The sequence below is a fragment of the Boleophthalmus pectinirostris genome, unplaced genomic scaffold (genome assembly GCF_026225935.1).
Source record: "Boleophthalmus pectinirostris isolate CB_2022bp ecotype Guang Dong unplaced genomic scaffold, ASM2622593v1 HiC_scaffold_6, whole genome shotgun sequence".
Classification (NCBI taxonomy): domain Eukaryota; kingdom Metazoa; phylum Chordata; class Actinopteri; order Gobiiformes; family Gobiidae; genus Boleophthalmus; species Boleophthalmus pectinirostris.
Window position 1 is genome coordinate 1,133,639 of NW_026571447.1, and position 24,119 is coordinate 1,157,757.

At 41.4% G+C, this 24,119-nt stretch overlaps 1 protein-coding gene across 1 annotated transcript; it reads right to left on the reverse strand.

Annotated features, from left to right (window-relative positions):
* Positions 1 to 10,944: 10,944 nt before the first annotated feature.
* On the reverse strand, positions 10,945 to 22,739 carry dek (DEK proto-oncogene). The gene is made up of 12 exons (XM_055164200.1): positions 22,657 to 22,739; positions 21,850 to 21,946; positions 20,216 to 20,314; positions 18,781 to 18,890; positions 17,825 to 17,919; positions 17,359 to 17,482; positions 15,622 to 15,918; positions 13,824 to 13,958; positions 13,280 to 13,361; positions 12,692 to 12,834; positions 12,418 to 12,486; positions 10,945 to 11,211 (listed from the first exon to the last, which is right to left on the reverse strand). The coding sequence occupies exons 2-12, from the start codon at positions 21,929 to 21,931 to the stop codon at positions 11,200 to 11,202; spliced, it is 1,248 nt and encodes a 415-aa protein (XP_055020175.1). The 5' UTR covers positions 21,932 to 21,946; positions 22,657 to 22,739; the 3' UTR covers positions 10,945 to 11,199.
* Between the last annotated feature and the right edge of the window lie 1,380 nt (positions 22,740 to 24,119).

Genomic DNA, 24,119 nt, shown 5'->3' on the forward strand with positions numbered 1-24,119 from the left:
TTATTTTCCCCAAAGCTCTAAGTGGATGCAAAAGAGCCAAAGCAATTGAGAAGGATCTTTGTAATTTTGACTCTGACTCTTTAGACGGGAAAAGAATCTAGTTTTGAGTGAACAGTTTTGACACAAACAAAATGACTTGATGTTTAGAGAGAATTACAGTCAAATCATACAAGGAAATGTAAAGACAAGGGCCACTACGGGACAGTCCTCCATTTGCTCAGTTCCTGTTGGGCAATGATTCACAAAAACATCTAATAGTTCCTGAGAAGTTTTTCAATGACATTTGTGATTTCTGTTTTATTAAAAGGACTCTGTTCAAACACGTCCAGAACAATCAACAAAAGGACTCATATGAGAAACATTTCAGAACATGTTCATACAGATCTAAGCTCCTGGGTTAGAGGTTTAATGCAGAAAAAGGCAGGAGACTAGTGTTTGTGGAGAACCTTGCTACTTGTGTCTGTTTCAACAGTGATTTTGATGAGCTTGTGATTCCTCTAGCAGCACTAACATGGATCGGTTATTGAATGTGTGTTTGTGTTTGTGTTTGCTTCTTAGTGGAGCTGCAAGCATCAAACTGCCACATTATTAACATCCATAGGACCAACGTTTGTGGATATAAAACCAGGCCTAAGTGGAGTCTGGAGCCGAGAACATGGAAACAAGACTGGGAGCTAAATTACTGCTTAAAATCAACTGCTTTTGGAACATAATCTTAAATGATCACATATGTCTGATAGAGACATCAATAACCCAAAAGTCTGTCCATACAGACAAACTGTCAGGGAATTTTACCCTAAGACATCAAATTACATTAAATAAAGACACACCAAAACGAGACGGTTTAGTTGGTACTTGCGCAAGGAGAGATCTGTCCAAACACTGTCTGACCCTCCTCTTCTGACAGCTACTCCCCAACAGCAGCTTTTATTACAGTCATTTCACAGATAACAGTACAGTACATTATGTTATATCACACGATGTTTACAATGATCACATGCTAACAATCTTTAGGCTAAACCATCCTCCCATTTCACACTTGATTACAGGCTCCAGGTTATAAACAATTAGGTCAGTTTTCTCCCCAAAACTTATACTAACCACATGAGGGAAAAAACCCTTGGCTGTCTTCTCATGGGCGACTCAGTAGATGAGCTTAATGAGTCAGGAGTTCTTGTACTAGGACATATGACATACATATGGAAAAACCCCAAAACACAATTGTTGATAACTTTAATCACACACACAAATGATTATGATTTTAAATTATTCATAATATTTAAAATAACACAGAAATTCTTTCACACAAACAAAGTGATGTGTTTTGCCCCACAGCACAATTTACAATGACAATATACAAAGACAAAATGTACGATCTTTAACAGAATCTTCCACAGACCAAGAGCTCACAGAACATGATGGTCTCACAGATCCAAATAGTTGATCATTACCAGTACCGAGATGTGTGGCTCGATTCTTCATTTAATTTTAAAAGGCACATCAACAGTTTGCTCACTAAAGCCAAACTAAAAATAAGTTTCCTGTATCGGGATAAAAACAGTTTCACACACGCTGCAAAAAAGGTTTAGTTAAACCTACAGTTCTCCTGATCATGGACTGTGAGACTGAGTTTCCACATCTGCTCCATAAGCTCCATGTGATTTATCCCACAACCTCTGCACACACACACAGACACACACACACACACACACACACACACACACACACACACACACACACACACACACACACACACACACACACACACACACATACACACACACACACACACTACACACACACACACACACACACACACACACACACACACACACACACACACACACACACACACACACACACACACACAGCACACACACACACACGCACACGCACACACACACACACACACACAGCACACACACACACACACACACACACACACACACACACACACACACACACACACACACACACACACACACACACAGTTCTTCCTAACAGTGGGATCATTTGAAAGGTTCAGTGTTGGAGGTTTGGGGACGTGGGGCACATTAGGTTATTTCCTGATCTCTGTTCTAATATAATTTCCTCGTCAATAACAGACCTGCACTTGTCTTTTGTTGCTTCATTCACACTGAGTTCTTCTCTCAAACATGATGTCATGAGGTAATACAGAAAATGCTCCACAATCCTTCACTAGAATCATTTGGATCATTTCTGCCCTGGAACTGACCATTTCTACTGAACTAAAGGTAAAAGGAGCTGTTCACATGAGAACTACCACTTCATGACATCACAAGGTGGAACAGAGCATTCTGAGCTTTGGAGATGTAGACAAATGAATAATAAAGAGTTACTCAAACGTGTGTGAATAAAACAAAAACTCCAGCTCTGTTTAATGATGAATCACTAACAGTAACTTTGAAGTGAAACTGAAAGGCTTTATTGAGTTTGTTATTCATTTTTGTCTAATAACATATTTCATGACCTCCTGTTGAGCTGCAGGTCACACATGACCCAAAACAACAATGTGACAAGTACCTCATAACACATGAGGCACTTGTCACATTGTTGACATCACAAACAACACAAATGTGTTGTTTGTGTTGTTGTGTTGTGTTGTTTGTGTTGTATTGTTTGTGTTGTTGTGTTGTTTGTGTTATTGTGTTGTGTTGTTTGTGTTGTTGGTTTGTGGTTTTGATTCAAACCATATTGTTCTTTCTAAACAGGTCACAGGGACATGAGTTTAAGCCTGTGACCGTGCTCCTTCATCATGAGTTGTGTTTTGAGTGATTCCTGCATTTTATTGTTTTACTTTTGAGGCTTGAGTTCGCTAAAAATGTCAGGTTCACTCACCTCCTATCCCCGCCCACTGCATATACGTATCAGAAATGTGACAGGACCATTTTCAGCTGTAAAACCTCCATGAAGATCTGCAGTTACAGTGACACTGAGCTCCAGCAGAGCAGACTCAGGCAGCTGTGGTCTGGTGTTTCAGCTTCTGCTCCGAGACAAGACCAGATACTTTGTCCTCATTTTGTCTTCTTCATTTCCTCTGTGAGCTGCACACACTCTGAGCTGCAGTGGCCCTGCACCAGAGCTGCAAAAGCTCCTAAAGAAGCTTCTCAAGGATGCTCTACCTCATTCTGACTATTTCACAGTAAACAGTTTGCACTGGTCCAGAGTTCTTCCTCACTCACCTTCTGTCTTCAGAACATCCTCATTACTCTCCACGATGTGTTTATCTGCACTTTTCACTCTCTCAGAGACCAGAGCAGAGTTTTACAGTAACTGTTAATGCTAACAACAACTAGTATGCTAATGTGCACTTCCTGATTCTCATACAATAAGATGCTTTGTAATCAGATGCAGACAGTACACAGAGGACTTACTTTAACCTCAAGCTGCTTATGCAGCAGGACACTGACACACCTGGAGAACATCCAGCCTCCAGTGTCGCTGTTCCTGGAGCCAATCTGTCTACTGCACAAATACTTCTGTCAGTTTACACAGACAGAGAGAGAGGAAGAGGGAGATGAGAGGGAGAAAGAAGGAGGAGAGAGAGAAACAGAAAGGGAAAGAGCTGGACTGGACTAACCAGAACAAGACCTAGAGAAAGTCCCTGACGTCCTGTGTCGTCAGGGACAGGTGCTCAGGTGCTTTGGAAATTCTACAAAACTTTACTTTTATATTTTTTCATTTTTCTTGTTTTTTTCATCAGCTGAATGTGTAACTCCACCATTTACCACATGTTACCATCTTACTGACTGAACACATTCACATGAACTTCTTTTTGTTGGGCCGCGAATCACAACAGATAGTGGAGCTGTTCAAGTAGTTCACTTTTATGATACAAGTGTGAAATTTTGCCAGACTCCTAACACCCCCAGGACTAATGTTTCTGGATATAGAAAGTTTAATTCAACACTGGAGCTGAGAACTGCACATGTCACAAAATGGACCATATGAAAATGAGGCTGTCATAAAAAATACTGCAGAATCCATTTCTTATCCTCTAATTTGCTTAGTTATCAACTCCAAAGTATAAGAAGTCATGTGATCGGGTTCCATGTGGGTGAAAGTCAACGAAATATTTTTATCTTTCAAAAGCATATTTATTGGGTTTTTGATAACAATAAATCATTTAACCATCTCTAAAGATCTGTAAGTCCATATCATATTTCATAATGATGATTAAACGCTGTATTTTGCAAGTGTCGGCCTTTAGAAAACACAGAAGTGAGTCCTGTGCTGCGGTAATAAATGTCACAAGAGATAGAATGTGTACAGAAGTCATGTCTGCAGTATCACCATTTCAGCATGTGTTCCTGGGAAAGCAGAAGCATTTGATGAAGAAAGAAAGCAACAATGTCTCAGTTTTGGTAAGAATTTTCACATACTCCCTGATAGACTCTTCTGTTCTGTTCTCAGCCCGACTGGTTTTGTTTTGACTCAAGTCGTCAGAACATTCTGTCCCTCCATAAACCAGGCCCCTCCACACCTCATGACCTCCTCCAGCCCCAGCGCCTCCTGCAGACTCTGATCATCTCCTCAAACCTCCTCACGCCCACAGTCAAATCACAGCACCAAACCGTCGGGGTGCGAGCCTTTGCCACTACCGCCCCAACCGTCTGAAACTCCCCCTCCACATCAGAAACTCCACTCACTAGACACCTTCAAAAAACAACTCAAACATCACCTTTTCCTCAAAGCCTGTAACCCCCAATATGACAGTTTCCTCACTATTTGAGTTTGTTTGTCCTGTGCTTTGTATTGTGAAGTGTCTGCATTACTGTGAGAAGCACTATATAAAACAAATGTATTTTTATTATTGTTAATTATATGAGTTGTTCATGTAAAGTTTCAGTGTGCAGCCAGAGAAGCTTCAGACTTCCATACTCAATCAAATGTCTTTATTTCTCCAGTTGAATTTGTTCAAAGAGTCTGAGAGGCTGAATCTGAAATACAATAATGATGAAGCAAAACTATATAAACAAACTAAAAACTTGTACAGTTTTGTTCTCTAGTCTTGCTCTTTTACCTGCACCCGAAAATGTGTTGATTGAAAACACTGTGATGTATCCAAAATTCAGGTTTCAGTGGGTAGTAACGTCAGGAAAGTGAAGGAGAAGATGCTTTAAGCGTCTGTAGTCATAACATTATTAGTTTTTAGGAGAAACATTCATGTAAACTCATCCTATTTGAAGAGCTGTGAGTTTCACCATAAAACAGAACAAAACTGCTCCATTTTCACCTCAAGTACACAGCTCCTAGGCAGGAAACGGCAGGAAACATACAAAATCTGTCCATTTTGTCACATTTGGGCTGGATTGTTGTGTTGATAAAAACATCAGTTTTCACTCAAAGTGCACTTTACATTTCACACATAATATGTACACACTCGTTCATACTGTATGAGACACAGACAGCAATGAAGGTGAAGTGCCTTGCCCAAAGACACAAAATATAGGGTTCGAACCAACCTGGGTTAGTGTCTTTGCCAAATCAGCAATTTCTGCCTTTGAATGAGAAAAGTCGACTGTCCCTGATAATTATCCCATTGTAGAGGAGACACCAGACAGGACAGAGTCTCTGCAGGAGACATGATACAGACAGAACAGAGTCTCTGCAGGAGACGTGATACAGACAGAACAGAGTCTCTGCAGGAGACGTGATACAGACAGGACAGAGTCTCTGCAGGAGACGTGATACAGACAGGACAGAGTCTCTGCAGGAGACGTGATACAGACAGAACAGAGTCTCTGCAGGAGACGTGATACAGACAGAACAGAGTCTCTGCAGGAGACGTGATACAGACAGAACAGAGTCTCTGCAGGAGACGTGATACAGACAGGACAGAGTCTCTGCAGGAGACGTGATACAGACAGGACAGAGTCTCTGCAGGAGACGTGATACAGACAGAACAGAGTCTCTGCAGGAGACGTGATACAGACAGGACAGAGTCTCTGCAGGAGACATGTGCAGTAGAGCGTGGGGAGAGACGGGGTGATGTGCTGATATATATATATTTTTTTTTTTTCAAAAACAATGATTTGGTTAATGACTTGGATAATATATTCCCTCATACTATTGCACATGTATAATTCTGAAGGTAAACGTTGTCATAAATAAATGGACAGTTGTTTATGTGGTTTAATGTTTTAAAGATATTTAACTGTACCAAATGCTCGGCCTGTTTGTGATGATCTGCTCTGAGCAGCTCTGTGTGTTCTTGTTTTGTAAAGGAGCTCACCGGAGCAGGAAAAGGCTGGAGACCCCTGGACTAAATGATGCTCCATTACTGATCAACACCGTCACATCCACCAACAGAAAGCAGCACAGCCGCGTGCCAGGACCGCCGAGTGTAAGAACACACCACCAAGTAGATTAAGACATGAAGTTTAATTCATTACTTTGGCCCAGGATCGGTACATCTATAAACAAACACTGAAGTACTCACTTATTGAGCGGAGATTCAACACGCGGAGAGGCGGACATGAACAGAGGCTCAGAGCCGCACAGGATCATTTAATCCAGTCGCGGTGTTTCCAGTTGTCAGGATCCTCGACTTCTGAACCACTTCAGAGATCCACGTCACCAGAGCGCCGCCAAGTGGTGTTCCAGTCATGGATCTATTTGATTAGAGTTCTATTGTTCCCCCAAAGCCCTCGCGCCCTCCGCGCTCCACTCCTCCGTTTGGCTCTTTTCCCAGGACGCACGAGTGGATCCTTGGCCTCCTCGGAGCGCCGCAATTACCCACAACCACAGGAGTAATTTTACGTAGGACTGGTGGACATGTCCTCACACACACGTCTCTCCGTTCTCTCCGCTCAGAGATCTGCACAAACTTTGGATCAACATGTCCTGTGGTAACTCCAGCGCAGACTCCAGGTTTCAGTCTTGTTTTGTTGTGTGCGGGGCGCGGGGGATGCGCGGCTCTGACAAACAAACGAGGAAACATGACTTTGTTTTCAAAAGAAGTCAAAGAGGACAACTGTGTGAATGCTGCTGACGCCAAAAACTAACTAACTAAATAAATATAAAGATATCTAGACATAGAAATATAAAGATATATAAAATATAAAGACGAGAAAACGCGCGTGATGTTCCGCGCGCGCGGATTAGCCACGTTGTCAAGAGCCTACAGTTTTATATTTACACACTAGAATGTAGATCAGGCATGTCCAAACTATGGCCCGGGGGCTAAATGCGGCCCTCAGACAAATTTTTATTGGCCCTCAGATTTCCAGGTCAATTGGCCCAATTACCTTGCATCAATTAAAAAATATGTTTTTACTGCAAATTTTTTGAGACTACCTGGATAAAGCTAATATTTAATATTTAGTATTTGGTTTTAAGGATCTTAGCATGAATAAAGACTGATGGTTCATTCTAACGTGTTAAACATGCACATATTTCAGTTATTCACTGTATTGAGCTCCAGTCCATGGCCCTCTGCTTCGTCTGTGTTTAGAGATGTGGCCCTTGATGAAAAAGTTTGGACACCCCTGGTCTAGATCCTCCTCTGTCCTGTTACCCCTGCAAAGACACAGCTCCTCACCTGAGCGCGCGCTCCTGCAGGATCCAGGTGCTTTAGTCCTGAACTCTCCTAAAGCTTCTGTCTATGCCCCGTCACTGCGTAAATCATTTCAGACTATGTCCCAGTGCGTTCACTAGAAATAGTAAAACGAAGCGTCATTTTAACACGTATAACACTGCGCGTTCACGAGGCGCGTCCCCGTAGACAAAGCGTGTAACACTTTAGTTTTACTGTGCGCGGGTTTGGGTCGGGTCACATTTGTACCATTTCTCCTGGGCAGGTGACTCGGGATGTTTTAGACTCGGTCGGGAGTTTATTCAGTGTGTGGTCGGGAGCGCGCACGAGGCGGCGCGCACAGGGCCGCAGACTCGGTTAAAAGAATAAAAATGAAGCGCACTGGGGAAATGACTGGACACTCTTTTTCTACTGACGCCAGGCTCCAGATTCTGCATGTACAGATGCTCAACAATCAGCCTGATAATCAGTGAATATATAATAAGTGAATGAATCAACGAGACAAGCCTCTGCAGACACAAGTGCTCAAGTGTTAAAGTGTTAAAGCCCCGCAGCGAAATCAAACTCGTTACAAAAACGTGACAAACTGACTTGATCAAAACATGAGTTGAGGGTCATGAGGAAAACTGTGCTGTTGTCTCAAGAGTTTTGTGGAGGTTCTGTCCGGGGCGCAGAGGGAGGAGAAAAAAGATGAGAAACTCTGAAACATACACGAAATTACACGAAGTCACGTGACCCCGCCTGGCCCCCAAATCTAAAACGTATCCACCAATCCTGAAGACAAAGTTACGCTCTTCCCCACAATGCAACTGCAACTTTCATGTTTTATGAACTTTATTTAAGCAGTAAAATGTATTTTCATTAAATAAGGCTCATTCTACAAAGAAGTAAATGTTTCGCTGTCGTTGGCACTTTGCTGCAGATCACACACTATTATCACATCGAAAGAATCAAAATGAGGAGAAATGCAGAAAAATGTCATAGTGTAGGTTTCCTGTGGGCTGCCAGACTGAATAACAATAACAGATGATTGAATGAGCCTTCATTATTCACATGTTTGAATGACTGTGACACATAAAGACACTTTTGAACACTTTACATTTGTAGAGGCTGATGTTTCTTCAAACTCTGGGTTTTATGGTGTTTGATCTGGTCACGTGGCTCCAGGAGCTGTGAGCGGAACACTGGGCTCTGCTTCATAAGAGAGAGTCTGGAGGAGAGCTACAAAGTGATCTTTGGAGGAAGGATCCTGGGAACTGACAAACACCCAATGATTCCTCTCCTCGATTCTTGACCAACCTACAGAGGAGACACAGAGAGGAGAGAGGAACAGAGGGGAGAGAAGAGAGAGAAGAGAGAGAGGAGACACAGAGAGGAGAGAGGAACAGACAGAGAAGAAGAGAGAGAAGAAGAGAGAGGAGCAGAGGAGAAAGGAGACACAGGGAGGAGAGAGGAGAAAGAGGTGAGAGAGGAGCAGAGGAGAAGAGGAGCAGAAGAAGAGCAGAGGTTGGTTCTGACCAAAAAGAGCCTGTAATGAGGACTATACTGAGACTTATTTTATATTATTCCGGGACTTTTAAATCAACCATGGTCTTTACTTCCAGTTAAACATGTGGAACATTGCTGCTGTCCTGGAGCGGTGCTGTTACAAGACAAACTCCTCACTACCGCGGGCCACCTTACCCCATGTTATTGCGCCCCCTTGTGGAGCATTAACCCATAGTCTGTATTTTGTATTTTTCCAGTGTTGACTCTGATCATTTCTATTAGTGACTAGAGCCACGAGCTCACTGTATAAACACAAACCTTCATCTGAACATTCATCTGAGCTGCTCATCTGTGTTAAATACACTGCTCACAAAAACACATCAGATCTCAATGTGAAAAAAAAAAATCTGTTGGATATCTGTACAAATCTGGACAGGACAATGTTTTAGGAACAAAAAGATGCTCCTCTTTTAATGGAAATGAACAACAGGGGCACTAGAGCAGCACCAATGTGACAAGTCCTAAAACACGACTGGTTTGACATGTGTTTAGTGCTGCTTGGACAACACTCATCATCACTACTGGGAGGATGAGGCTGTTCCTGAACCCTACACAAGTTACACATGTCCAACTTCTCCAGGACGGCACATCCGGACAAGTTGCATGAAGATTTAATGTGTCTCCAGCACAATCTCCAGAACATGGAGGATTTTTCAGAAGACAGACAGTTCCTCTAGGAGAGCTGGACAGGGTTGTAGAAGGTCCTGAACTCATCAGCAGGATCCATATCTGCTCCTTTGTGCAGGAGGAACAGGCTGAGCACTGTCCCTACAGAATGACTCCAGAATGACCTCCAGCAGGACACTGGTGTGAATGTCTCTGCCCAAACAATCACAAACACACTTCATGAAGGTGACTTGAGGACACCACGTCCTGTAGTGGGCCCTGTGCTCACCACCCAGCACCCTGGAGCTTCACTGCCATTTGATAGACGACAGAGAATTGGCAAGTTCACCCTGAGCACCTGTGAAGAGTCTGGAGAAGACAAGAACACCACTCTTCTGCCTGCATGGTTCAGCATGAGCGGTTTGGTGGTGGCTCAGTGATGTTCTGAGGAGGCAGATCCATGGAGGGAGACACAGATCTCTACAGGCTAGTAAACAGAAGTCTGACATCATTATGTATCAGGATGAAATCTTTGAACCCATTGTCAGACTCTACGCTGGTGCAGTAGGTCCTGGGTTCCTCCTGATGCACCACAATGTCCAGCCTCATGTGGCAAGAGTCTGCAGGCAGAACCTGGAGGATGAAGAGATTGATACAACTGAATGGCCCTCATGATCACCTGACTTAAACCTGATAGAACATTCTGGGACATTATGTTTGGGTCCATCAGACGCCTCCAGGTTGCTCCTCAGACTCTACAGGAGCTCAGTGATGTCCTAACACAGATCTGGGAGGACATCCCACAAGACTCCATCCATCGTCTCTTTAGGAGCCACGACATCGTCAAACATGCACACAATCACATGGGACACAGGAGATACAGAGAAGCATTCTGAGTTGCAGAAATTTAATTTTGGACTGACCTGCCACATCATTATTTCACTTTGATTTTCAGAGTGTCTATAAACTGAAGCCCTCTGTGGCTGAACACATTATTTTCATTAAAAGAGGATCCTTTTGTTCTAAAACATTGCTCTGTTCATATTTATATATTTATCTACTTTTTTTTCACATTGAGATCTTTTTGTTGAAAAGTGTTCCTTTTTTGAGCAGTGTATGAGTGACCTGTAGAATGTGATGTGAGACACTGCTTAGTCGCTCTCTGCTGCTGTGACCCCATGAATAAATGAGCCTTCACTCTGCTGAAATGTTGAAATGAACCAGAGCTTCAGTTCTGTTTTGTTGAAAAGTTTATTTCTTTAAACTTCAAATCAAACGCAGCAACAGATTGGACATTTCCAAAAATACTTTATCAAAACATATTTACATAGTTGTGTTTTTGACCTGAAAAACTCATGGAGCAGGTGAAGCCGGAGAAAACCAACACGTCCTGGATATTTTACAAACCAATAAAAAGCACAAGTCTTAAAAAGTCACAGATCACTGAAGGACGACGAGCTGGAAACAAAGAAGGTTCTGCAGAAGCCTCATGTGATCAGCTGCAACACAAAACACACCACAGATGAGATAATAAGGACTCAACCAGGACTAAAACAGGACTAAAGCAGGACTAAACCAAGACTAAACTCAGATTAAACCAAAACTATACCAAAATTAAACCAGGACTAAAGCAGGACTAGCCAAGACTAAAGAAGACACTTTACTGCCCCCTGTGGCTGGAGCTTGCACTACTGGACTGAACTTGATGTATCAAAATGTCCGTCTTTTCCCTAATTCCATGTTTTTAAATCATCCCAAACATGTGGCAGTGACCCACTGAGCTGCACACGCTCGCTGCAGGTCAAACATTTACACTTGTACACTCCCATTCACTATAGTTTGTCAAATGATTTGAATGACAGTTACATTTCTATGACATATTTTATTTAAAGCTCCTATATGACTAGCTTCTGACCTCTGTTCTAATGTTGTTTCTTCCTCAAAAACAGACCTGGAGTTTGAGTAATTCTTTATTATTAGTCTGTTCAAATCTCCAAAGCTCAAAATGCTCTGTTCACCTTGTGATGTCATGTAGTGGTAGTTTTCAAGTGAACAGCTCCTTTTACCTTTAGTTCAGTAGAAATGGGTGATGTGAAGGCAGAAAGTATCTAAATAATTCTAATGAAGATTTGTAAAAACACAGTGAAGCACTTCCTGTATTACCCTGTGACATCACAAGGTGGAAAAGTGTTTTCTGTTTGAGTGAAGACCTCAGCCTAAATGTGCAGGTTTTTGTGTTAAACGTGTGAATGACACAAAACACAATAGTGATGGGAACGTCGGCTCTGTTTGGAGAGACTGTTCTTTTGGTTCTGCTTACAATAAAAAGTCGTCTCTTTCGGCTTCCAAATGGCTCCTTAAATTAATTTATCACCAAAAATAATGCAAAACTGTGAGTAAAATCAATTAGTAATGTACTGTGGGCAGATATTGCAGCAGGAACAGTTGCACCTTCATTAATAGCAGGTTCCCTTGCTTCTTTTTTATTTCAGAAAGGCACTCTAACAAAAACTAATCCTCAACTCCCAACATGGAATCCACTCCCGTCGTTCACTTCAAAGAGCCGGCTCTAAGAGCTGGATCGTTCACAACCGACACATGACTAAAACACAACTCCAGGTGTGTTTGTGATGAGGAAACTCCATTAGAACACAGATGTAGAACAGAGTCAGATGGGAGCTCTAAAGTCCAGAGGAGACACTCACAGATTTGACGGTCTGTTTGATGAAGTCTTTTTTGCTGCTCAGATCGTGTTCTGAATATGCCTCAAACACCTGCAACACACACAACAGACACAACACACTGAGAGAACACTCCTCTGGAGATGGACTCATGTCTACTACCATGTTAGACCACATTTACTCTGGTGTACTACAGCGGGAGGAGGAGGAGGAGTATTGTGTGTACCATCTGGCAGGTCTGCAGTAGTATTAGTAGCAGTAGTTACAATAGTACTAGTACTCGTAGTAGTGTTTGTACCTTCTGACAGATTTGCTTCATGGTGAGCTCCTCCAGATCAGCCTCCTTCAGTAAACTCTGCACTGTCTCCTTTAACTGTTGGTCACTTGGAGTCTTCTTCACCATTTTACTCAGAGGCTCGTCTTCATCAGAGCTGTCGTCCGCTGGAAATACAAAACACAGATTAGACTATACAACAGATACACACGACAGTACAAACACAGGACAAAACTGCACATTTAACCTCACACAGAAACGTTCAAGTGCAGATGACAGGTTTGATTCTTTCATTTTGATTTCATTTGTTGTGACAGTACCTGTTGTGAATATAAATTATAGTTTTACCCTAATCAAGGAGGAATTGGTGAAGAAAAACTGAAAAATGTGTTGGAAATGACAGGAAGTAGAAAGTTCCTCACTGATGACATCACACCAGGAGAATCCTATTGTCACATTTTACACACAAAAATATTATGCTTTAAAAATGATTTCAACAACATGAAGGTGTTTTAAGATGTTGTGGTGTGGTTGGAGAAATACAACAGGAGAAAGGAGCTTGTCACTGACAGAAATGATCATTTGTGGATTTGACTTGTGGAGATGACTGACCTGTGGTGTTGTTGGTTTTGCTGTAGCTGCTGCTGTCTGCCTTCTTCGTCTTCGTCGCTGGTTTGGATTTTTTCTTCTGGGGCTGAAACAGAGACAGGTTAACCACTCTGCCAAAGTAACACAGGGAGGACATGCACACTCCACTCAGAGACAGGGATCAGGGATTCAACCCACAACCTCCTCCAGGGTTACCACGCGGTATTTTTTTCATTTGACAGTTTTTCAAATAAAGATTATAATAAATAAAGACTATACCTGTCCACAATTAGTATTAATAGTATTAATTATATTATCGTATAAATTTTCTCTTTTCTATTTTTTTCCAGAAAAAAAAATAGCCCGTTTTACAATGATGACGACGCAACAGTCTACATAAATTTGACATCCAATAATCCAGTAAAGCAAAGGGTGGAGACATTTTCAAGGATGGAATCCATATTTTTCATGCGTTTTCCATGTTTGGGAAACAAACCAATTATTTTTCAAGTTTTACCAGGGAGAGTGGGACCCTGTCCTCAGTGAGCGGAGAGGAGGCTGCTCTCACCTGGCTGTCGCTGCTCTCCGACTCAGAGTCCGTCTCTTCTTTCCTGCTCCTTTTATTCGCAGGTTTCTTTTGGGATTTTGTTTTTTTTGAGGGAGTCACCTTTTTGTCTTTCCCTCGGGCTTTAGGTTTGGGAGACTGGAATGAAACACATGGAATAACATTAAAGTGGGTTGTGTGAAAAATCTCTCAGTCGTCCAGGTGGAATCATGGGCTTCAGTTCTGATGAAGCAGCTTGGATGAGCAGTGAAACAGTGAATTTCTCCTTCGCCATTAAACTGGGTTCTAAAGATCTGACTTAGTTGTTTCCCTATTTTGACAATTTTGGTGAAGTTTATAATTGAACTTCCTGGTTGGATGAGGCAGATGTGACTTCGATAACAGTTATTTAGCAACCATAATATTAACAAGAGCCAAAACCTCTAACCTCAATTACACACTAGTTATGATTAGACTAATAAAAATGACAACACTCACTCGTGTCATCTGCTCTGATTCTGTGCCGATTCCTGTTCTGGTTCAGAGTAAATCACTATCAAAATGCATAAAAATTGTAAAGAAAATTACAGATGATTCAGTTCTTTTCAACAAGGAGATCTGGTTCCAAAAGGACCCCTTCTAAAGAACAAACTCGTTCACAAATGTCACTTCAATAATACCTACATCTTGTAATTTTCCACTTTGTATTGATAGAAATTGTGATCTGGCTCTTTTAAAAATTGTGATATACATTTTTGACACGAGTGTTTCTCCTCAATAGAAGAGACTATGGGGGCCCCCACAGATTAAAAAGAACACGGACTAAACACTGGCCAAACAAACTCACACTTTGTTGCTCCTTATATTGTGATTCTCATAAAAAGTAACAGTAACAGTTCAAATATGAAGTACAGGCAGTAAATGACTTAAATTGCACAAATTGTATGAAAGAAAGTTATGAATCTGGAAGTATTTGTGTCAACTAGGGATGGGCATGATTAATTGATTAATCGATAATTGATCATTACGAATTTCATCGATTATGTTAATTTTAATCGACAAACTGAATGTAGGTTGCTGTGTGTGTCGTGACCAAACGGGGTCCGTACATGTGTCTCTGCATCAGAAGGAGCGAGACACAAACAGTCGGTCAGACTGCAACGTACCGAAGCACAAATGCGTATTTAATGATGATTTGTGAAAGAAATTCCACGCTTTCCGTTGTGTTCGGGACAAGTGTGAGTCCATGTGCACAGTGTATAAAGCAGGAACATATGTTTCTGTGTCCAGTGGGAAAAAGTTTTACCAGGTGAGAGTCGCTCAATGTGGATGACGAGGCCCCACCCCCCTCACCCCGTACGGTGTCCTGGTTTTGACAAACGCAAATGTTCACACTAACCTATATTCACCTGAGTCATGTCTTTTAATCTGACAGAAATTGAACCGCATCAGCGACACAAGAGCTGTAGTTTTATCTTTGCTTAGTTTATTCAAATTAGCCATGCGATTTTAAGTTTTGTTTCTGTGAGAGTTGAACAAAACTGAATTAAACACATTATAATGTCAAACAGCTGATGTGGCTCTAGAGTCGTTACGGTTTATATGTCGTAAAGTTGAATTTATTTATGCAGATTAGTGCAGATAGTAATAATAATGATGATCATTTTAATATAAAAACGTTAATGATTAATCGATAATCGATCGTTAATTCTTCCGATGATCGATTAAGAAAATTTCATCGAATGCCCATTCCTAGTGTCAACATAGTGTGAACAAAAATCTATGGGGAACAGTGAACATACCAGCCTAACCTGCTCCTTACCTCCTCATCTTCATCCTCCTCCTCTTCATCCTCAGACCGCTCGTCCTCCTCGTGTTTATCTCCAGACTCTGCTCCAGAGCCTGCGTCTGATCCGTCAGTCTCAGTGGCGGTCTTCCTCTCCTCCTCGTCCTCTTCTTCGTCGCTGCTGGAGTCCATGACGATGGCTTTGCTCTTCTTGGGGCTGGTGTTGGAGCTCGGTTTCTGTTTGCTGCTGTTTCGTTTCTTTGACGTTTTTTTGGGTTTTGAGTCGTCGCCCGAAAGCTTCTTCTTGGAGCGTTTTTTCTTTTTTGGCAATCGCTAAAAAAACAACCATTATTTTAGCAAAGACAGAATATAGTGTTTATAGTATTATAGTAACATATTTCAGTCTGTGTGATGCATTTACACAAAGTTGGGGTTTTAACACCTTCTTTTACTTGGTTCACTAGGGAGTGGATTGGTACAGGTGTACAAGTGTCTCTCCACTTTCCAAAGTGAACTATAACCTTTGACCCTGGAGGGTACTAGCTCCCAGAGGGGTCTGAGTCCAGTACACAGGGTTTATGCAGGGTTCAACAAACCAAATTTAATGCTTTTTTTAATGCCTTTTTAATGCCACAATTCAGTATTTTTAGGTGGTGCATTGTGTAACTTTTCTGTTGGAGGGTCTGCCAAATGCTTTTCTACATTGAAATGTTATTACTTTGTCTGGAATGTTTCACAGTATGGCATTAAACCTTTCTGTCATCAAGGAGACCAAACTAGACCAAGTTACTGGTCAGTTCTGTGGAAAGGCGACCCCACTCAGTCCGAATGTCAGAATTTTCCATAGCTCCCGGACTTGAAGTTAGCCTCTCTAATCAGCAAGAAACCTGGAGACAACTACCCACCGGTGGGAATAAACGTCTGGAGGTGTTCAGTGTATATATGCAAATGTTCCAGATTGTGCTACGTGCAAGATGTAGGCTTCATTTTCCACAGCAATATTTACTTCCTTGAATGTATTGTAATAAATCCTAGATGCAAAAATTTTTTGGTACAACTGCCAATATTTTAATGCCGCTTGAAATTAAATGTTATGCTTTTTAAGGCCGTCATTTCAACAGAATCCATTTAATGACTTTTAATGCTTTCTAATGCCTCGTGGAAACCCTGAGTACAGTGTGGTTAATATGACGAAACTGATGATTGGACAAGAGAGAATGCAGAGTCAGGCACAAACAAGACGTCTAAAAGCAGAAACCAACACGGACACAAAAAAATCTCTCACTAAACGCTGACTTGGTCTTGTTTATCACAAGTATATTGTGATAAACAAGTCAGTATATGTCCAGTGATGTGACTTACACATTGAGCTGATGTACTCAGCAAAACAAAACTGTTTAGTGTTTATCGATGCACGACACTCACCACAAGAGTGAAAATATAATACTTCCAGTGCACAATACATCTAACATGAGCCAAACCCACTGCATCTCATTAAGAGAGGCTCAAGTGAAATAAATGCAGAAAAAGCTGACAATAAACAGAAAGCAGTTTAGTATTTACTAACTTTAGCCACGTCTCACAGCACCACAAATCTGCATTTGCTAAACGTTTTAGTGAATCGCTGAGATTGAAAGTATAATTCAGGTATGATTTAGATTTGAATTATTAAGATAACATGAGTTCTGTTTGGGTCCAGGCTCCAAGGAAACTGTGCCAATGGAAAAGAGGCTTGTTGTGTTTGGTTATACTTTAAAACTGTATGTAGTGTACCTTTCCGCTGCTTTTGGGTGACACCAGAAACGTCATGATTCTGTCGACCAGGTCTGAGTGAGTGCCCTTCTTCTCCAGGTCCAATACCTCACACACCAACTTCAGCTTCGTGTTTGTGAAGTTCCTGCAACAAAAACACAACATATCAGAATTTTGTAGACCAGGAGTGAACCAGGACTAAACCAGGAGTGAACCAGGAGTTAAGCAGCTGTAAAGCAGGAGGAAACCGAGCTTAAACCAGGGCTAAACCAGGACTAAAGCAAGACCAAAGCAGGTCTAAACCTAAAGTATAACAGGACTAATGTAGGTCTAAAGCAGTTCTAAACAAAGACTAAACAACTAAAGCAGGGAGTAAAGCAGGGCTAAACCAAGTCAGATCCAAAATAGGACAGGACTAAACAATGATCTTGAGAATGATGATTTAAACATGAATTCAGACAAAAATAATTGAAATCTCTGGACTCACTTTTGGAGTTTGTCACGCTTTTTGTTGAACTGTTCACTGTCGGCATCAAAGGGAAATCCATTAAACTGACGAAGGTTCTTCTTTATCAACGACAACTGACAACACAAAAACACATTTAGGTCATTGAGGTTTCTCTTACATCATACAGCCCCACTCCGACTTGCCACCTGCTCGTCTCCATGGTGATGTTATTCATTTGTCTGGAATGATCATCAGTATGCCATTAAAAAAGACCTTTCTTGCATTTAGTAAATTACATGTTTGTGTTGCTAAGATCAATTCCACAGAATTGACCTGTAACGTGGCTTTGTCTCCATAGGGTCAAGGAGGGACTGGACTTTTAGTCAAATTGTGAAACATGAGGATACATGAGGAGCCATACAGTACATAGACAGTGGCCCTGACTCAGAGCTTTCACCTAAACAAGAGAGGTAACTGGAGGCTGTGGATCTGTCTTTTAAAATACACTTGCATTATCATCCACATAAGCCAATGTATAGATTGGGATCTATCGACCTTTTGATTTTTGGCTCTGCTGTACAAATAGCCATATAATGCTTTTCGATTTCCAGACAATGGGGTAATGGCTAAAAAATATTGCTAACAAATATTTGTATTGAGTATCAATAACTGCAGATAAGACAAACTTTGCTGATCCACAAGGGAAATTATTTGACATATATTGCATGATCAGTATCAAAATCGTCTTATAATGATATGAGAACCGATGTATTGCCCATCCCTTCTTTGAGATAAAGTTGGAGTTTCTTTTTTTAAGTTTCATATTGTTTAATCCATGTTTCACATCTGTGAGTGAACTGATTTGTTGTAATAAACATTTCACTCCCTTTGGCAATGGCCAAGGGAATATACATCTATCTATAAAATATGAATATTCACTAAATAAATCACTGTTCTGCTCTCATAGAGCTGAGAGGGAGCTTTTCTGTGCGTACTTTTCCTCGGCGGTCAAAAAGCAGACTGTGCAGAGGCACCAGGTCGACAGGTTTCATCTTGTTGAGTTGGTGACAGGTGCGAGGGATGTCCCCCAGTTTCTCTCCATTGCCTGAAACACAATAGCACAATCAGGTCAGGGTCTAATCTGACTGCAACTACAACACAGGCTCTGAGGGGGTAACTGACTTCTACAGGGTATTAACAGTAACTTATAACACATGTAGATCACCATGTTACTGCTGATTGTTTTGAATATGTTATATTCACTAAAATAATAATAATAAAAATAATAATAATGCATTAGTCTTATAGCGCTTTTCCAGATGCTCAAAGTCGCTTTACAGTTCAGTGGTTTATTCATTCACTCTTGACATGGTAAGCTACTATTGAGGCCACAGCTGCCCTGGAGCCACCATTGGGCCCCCTGACCACCACCATCACCCACCCTCACACCACTTTCATACTAAGCAATGTGGGTGAAGTGTCTTGCCTAATGACACAATGACTGTTTTTCTGTGTGAATGGCGCCCCCATTTGGCTCCTAATTTTCCCAGTTGCTTCCCATCCAAGTACTGACCAGGCCCTGCCCTGCTGAGCTTCTCAGATCTGACAATATCAGGCTTTGACAAAGAGGTTTGGCCACGAAAGTGAAACATGTTAAAAACAACATTTAACATGTTTCACTTTTATTTTTAGCACTCTGAGTCTCTCCTCCCTAGAGTAAACTAAGAAGAACTAAACCAGTGATAGTGTGTAACTTTCTGGATGATTTCATGGAAACATTAAATGATACTACAAACCATTCTCCATGGAGACAGATGATGTGTTTGCTGCCATACTGTGGAATATTATAGTCAAAGGAACAAATATTTCCATGGAAAAAAGCAGGAGGAGGCTCTCCTCTCTCAAATAAGAGTTGGTTTTCTGGCGTTGCAAGCCCTCTCATAGGAAGGATGTTAGTTTTTTTTTTCCTACATTTTCAGTGCAAAGTGAAAGTATGAGTTAAAGAACAAATAAAACGTCTCAAAAGTCCATCTTTTGAGACAAGAAGTCTATCTCCAAACCACATGCTTCTACTGCTTTACTATAGACCTCTCCATTAAAAAAACGCCACACACTTTCACTACAATCATTTCCATGATTTCACTATGGAACTGCCAGTCTATACTGTATCAAAGGTAAAAGGTAGGTGTCAACTAAAACTACCATTACATGACATCACAAGGTGGAACAGAGCATTCTGAGTTTTGGAGATGCAGACGACCTAATAATAAAGGTTTACACAAGCCCAGGTCTGTTTCAGAGGTAACAACATTCTAACTTGGCTTAAACTTGTAGTATAGGACCTTTAAGGTCAGGGTTTGGTTAAGGTTACTCCAATACTGCCTCTGGTTAGGGTTAGGATCAGCCCTCGTGTGTGAGTGTATCCTATACCGTCTCCGATGCTCAGTTTGACGGTCTTTTTGGGGACCTGCATGTCTAAACGCTCCACACTCTTCTTCGCTCTCTTTCCTTCGATGATCTCACCGACTCCTGGGACAAAAACACCACTGTTACATGACACAAAACAATTAACCATTCTGACTGCATACTGGACCAGGAACCTGATAACTCCCTGTCAAACTCATCATTTGGGAATCATTCTTAGAGATGAATAGAGTAGGCAAAAACAGTACTAACAGAAACTAGAAGCACAGATTAGAAGTAGTATGAGTAAAAAAAAATAAGTATTTAGGTAACAGGATGTGACATCTGATTTATAATTTGAAGTTATAAAGTATAATTTGGGAAGAGGAAGCACAACTTTTACTCGAGTTAAATATGGTTGTCGCAACTGAATAGTCACATATTTATTTAATGAAATTTATAAACTCAAACTGTTCTAGAGCCTTCATAAGTCTGTAACTTTGTCCTTACTGGATCTTTTGACTGGATAACAGTTGACAGCCTGCTCTGTTATAATACACCAGCATACTGTATACCAGATCAGAACTGAGCATATTTTTAGGGCTAAATATGAAATGTTAACCCTTTCCACTCACCTTATGGTTTGGATTACAGTTTTTGAACATTCAAAATACTATCTATTAGGGTGGGCAATATCTCAATATTTTAAATATATCGAGATTTTTTTTTAAACATGAAATGGATTCTGACATATCGTATACATTGATATAATGCTTATATTTAATTCTGATTTTGCCGCTTTGCTTGTTTACCTTCTGTGTGCATGCTCCTGCTTTCCTGGTTGATTTTTTTCAGCACCTATAGTTTATGTAAATGAGCCACGTGGTTTTAACTTTCGCTTCTGTAAAATGTAAACAAATGTGTCAAAGCTGCATTAAACACATTAAAATCTCAAATGGGCTGATGTGGCTCTATAGTAGTTATGATTTCTATGTTTAGAAATGTAAAGTTTATTTATGCAGAAGATTTAAATGAATAATCTGCTGCAGTGTAGAAGTAGATGATGATCTTGAGATGAGTTGTTTTATTTTTGAATGAAAAGAAGGCAATATGTATTATTTCTTCCTTTATTTTACAGTTAAATTGTCATTTTTGTATAAAGGGATTTTAATTTTTTTTCACTTCGATAAAAAAAAAAAAAAAAAAAGACGTGGAATTTGGCAGATTTGGTTTTGCAGTATTTTTTGCGGGGTTGTTTTCCTGTACAGATACTGAGATATATTGTATATCGAGATATAGCAAAATATATCGATATATTTTTTGCTCCATATCACCCAGCCCTTCTGTCAATGCATTATTGTTGTCTCTTTTAAATAAAAGGTGTGTACGTTCGGAAATAATCATAATAGCCTAATGAAAACTTAACAGAATGCTGGAGTAAGAGATACTAAAATTACTACTAAAAATCATACTAAAATTACTTTCCCAAAACTTTCATTGAATTTACAAAATTTCCTGACTTTTCCAAGCCTAGAAAACATAATTTTCAATTTCCTTGATTTTTCCAGAATTTCCACGACCATGGGAACCCTGTTTAATGAACAAACTCTGCAGCCTAAATGCATGGAGTTTGTATGGGATGGTGAAGTGAGGACTTTTACCCCAGAGGGTGGGTTTGTCTGGACTGAGCTGCTCTTCTGATGCCGCTGATCCGTCCATCGCCTCCTCCGTTGCCTCACTCATGGTTCCTCTGAGTCACTGGAGACAAGAAGGACAGGGTCAGAGCAGAGACAGAGCAGAAAAAACAGGACTGACCCGAAGATGAAACCAGGGTTAAACCAGGACTGAACCAGGGAGTAAACAAGGGCTGAACTAGAACTGCACCAGGACTAAACTGTCCCTCCTCCTCTGTATCCTATATGCACTGTTCCTCTTTTGCCTCATTACTGTTCTTCCTCTGCATCATATATCCAGCTCTGGTCAAAAAGATGCCTTCACACAAAATAAAACAATATTATTATTAGTAGTAGTTTATAATCTGTAATGAGTGAGCCACAAAGTCTGACTGCATCTCTGGCTCCTCCTGTCAACACAAAAGCAGAGCGGGTTTGGCGCGTTTCAGTCACAGCTTCTCCATTCTGCACTTTTAGTTCAATTTGATCAGATAATTAACTAATTGTTGCATATATCCCGACCGCTGTGTTTGTCTAAATGTACTAGTGTTCAATAAACGCGCACAAACTGTTTAAACGCACTTCGTTAAACCTTGTGTTTGTCCCGGGCTAAGGGGAGCTAATGCTAACTACGGCGTTAGCTCTCAGTGACGTTTAGTTTGGGGCGTTTAGGCGCAAATCTATTCTTTGTGAGATCAAGTGTTGTCAGAGTGAAGCGGAATAAGGGGAGATTGTCCGTAAATTGGTCCGAAGGCTGTGGAGACTCTGGGCCAGTTTTAAAAGCAGATAAAGTACCGTATTTTGGCTTGTTTTGGTGCGTATCCGCTGCGCGCCGCGTCGCGTCAGATCCGCGTTTAGGATTCTAAGATGGCGGTTTATACAAGGGGCGGGGCTTGCGGCAGCAGCGCGAGAGATGATTGGACAGCCGTGATGACGTAGCATTCGTGTTTTATATTCTTTTTTTTTTTTTTTTTTTGGCTGTGATGTTTAGTGAAGTATTACTACGGACTGTATGTATCACCATTATTATTCTTCTATTATGCCACTATTATACTATTATACTATTATTATACTTCCAAGAGAAAGTGTCCAGCTTTCTGGTCAAAAATGTCTAAATCTAAATCTGTGCTGCCTTCAGTGCCCTCGGCAATCTCCAGTAGTTGATGACATCACACAAGACTGTCCTGATTACAGGCATGTGTTAGAACACCTGATACAGACACACACATTTCCCTCCTCACTCTTCCCTTTCAACACTTGTGTCTCCTCTTGCCTCTCTCCTCTGCTCCTCCTGCTTCTCTCTCTTCTCTCCTCCTCGTTCCTCTCTCTCCTCTGCTTCTCTCTCCTCTGTTTCTCTCTCTCCTTTACTCCTCTGCTCCTCTGCTCCTCGCCCTTTGCTCCTGGACTTCTGTATGACCAGATGCTTGTCTCCATGGAGACAGACACATTTAATGCCACGCTGTGGAACTTTCCAGTAAAGCCAAGACATCTCAGAAAAGTTACACAATACAGCTTTAAAGAGGTTGTGTAAGGGAGTGACCACTAGGTGGTGGGCTTGCACTTTGTTTTCATTAGTAAATTGCAGTTAATTGTGTTTGGCCTTTTTGATGGGAGAGAGTCTCACCAGGAGGAAGAGCCAGGACACACTGGAGGGACTATGTCTCTGGACTGACCTGGGAACATCTCGGGATCCCCCTGGAGGAGCTGGAGGAAGTGTGTATGGAGAGGGAAGTCTGGGCCTCCCTGCTCAGACTGCTGCCCCCTCGACCCAACCCAAAATTGTTCCCTCATTAAACACAGAGAGGTTTCATGTCATCCATGTGTCCAGGCCCTATTAAAACCTCCCAACAGTTACAGGCCAGTACAAGGCTCCACCCACAAGCCTCTGTCACCCATGCTCCCACACAACAGTTCTCTGGTTTAGATCTGGTTTAGACCTGGTTTAGATCTTTATCTTTGTAAAGTGTAAATCTCAGGGAAACCATTCCCAACAACCGCAACCCAAACTCTCTGTACCCCTCCTCTCACCCACCCTGACCCTCCGTCACGCCACCCCTCTTTCTCTCTCTCCCTCTCTCTCTTTCCCTCTCTCTCCCTCTCTCTGTCTCTCTGTCTCTCTCTGTCTGTCACCCCTCCTCCCTCTCGCTCACCTCTCTATTTCCCATCTCTCCATCTCACTGCATCTCCACACACAGCTCCACAGCCCCCCTCACACACCGACACAGAGCGCTCCTGTCTGCACCTGTCTGCTCCTGTCA

Bases quoted from the DNA above. Each gene is read 5' to 3' on its own strand.
- dek (XM_055164200.1), bottom strand. From the start codon at position 21,931: ATGAGTGAGGCAACGGAGGAGGCGATGGACGGATCAGCGGCATCAGAA. The intron at 18,891-20,215 runs GTATAGGATACA...ATTGTGTTTCAG, and splicing joins CAAACTGAGCATCGGAGACG to GCAATGGAGAGAAACTGGGG. The intron at 12,835-13,279 runs GTCAGTCATCTC...TTGTATTTCCAG, and splicing joins CAAAACCAACAACACCACAG to CGGACGACAGCTCTGATGAA.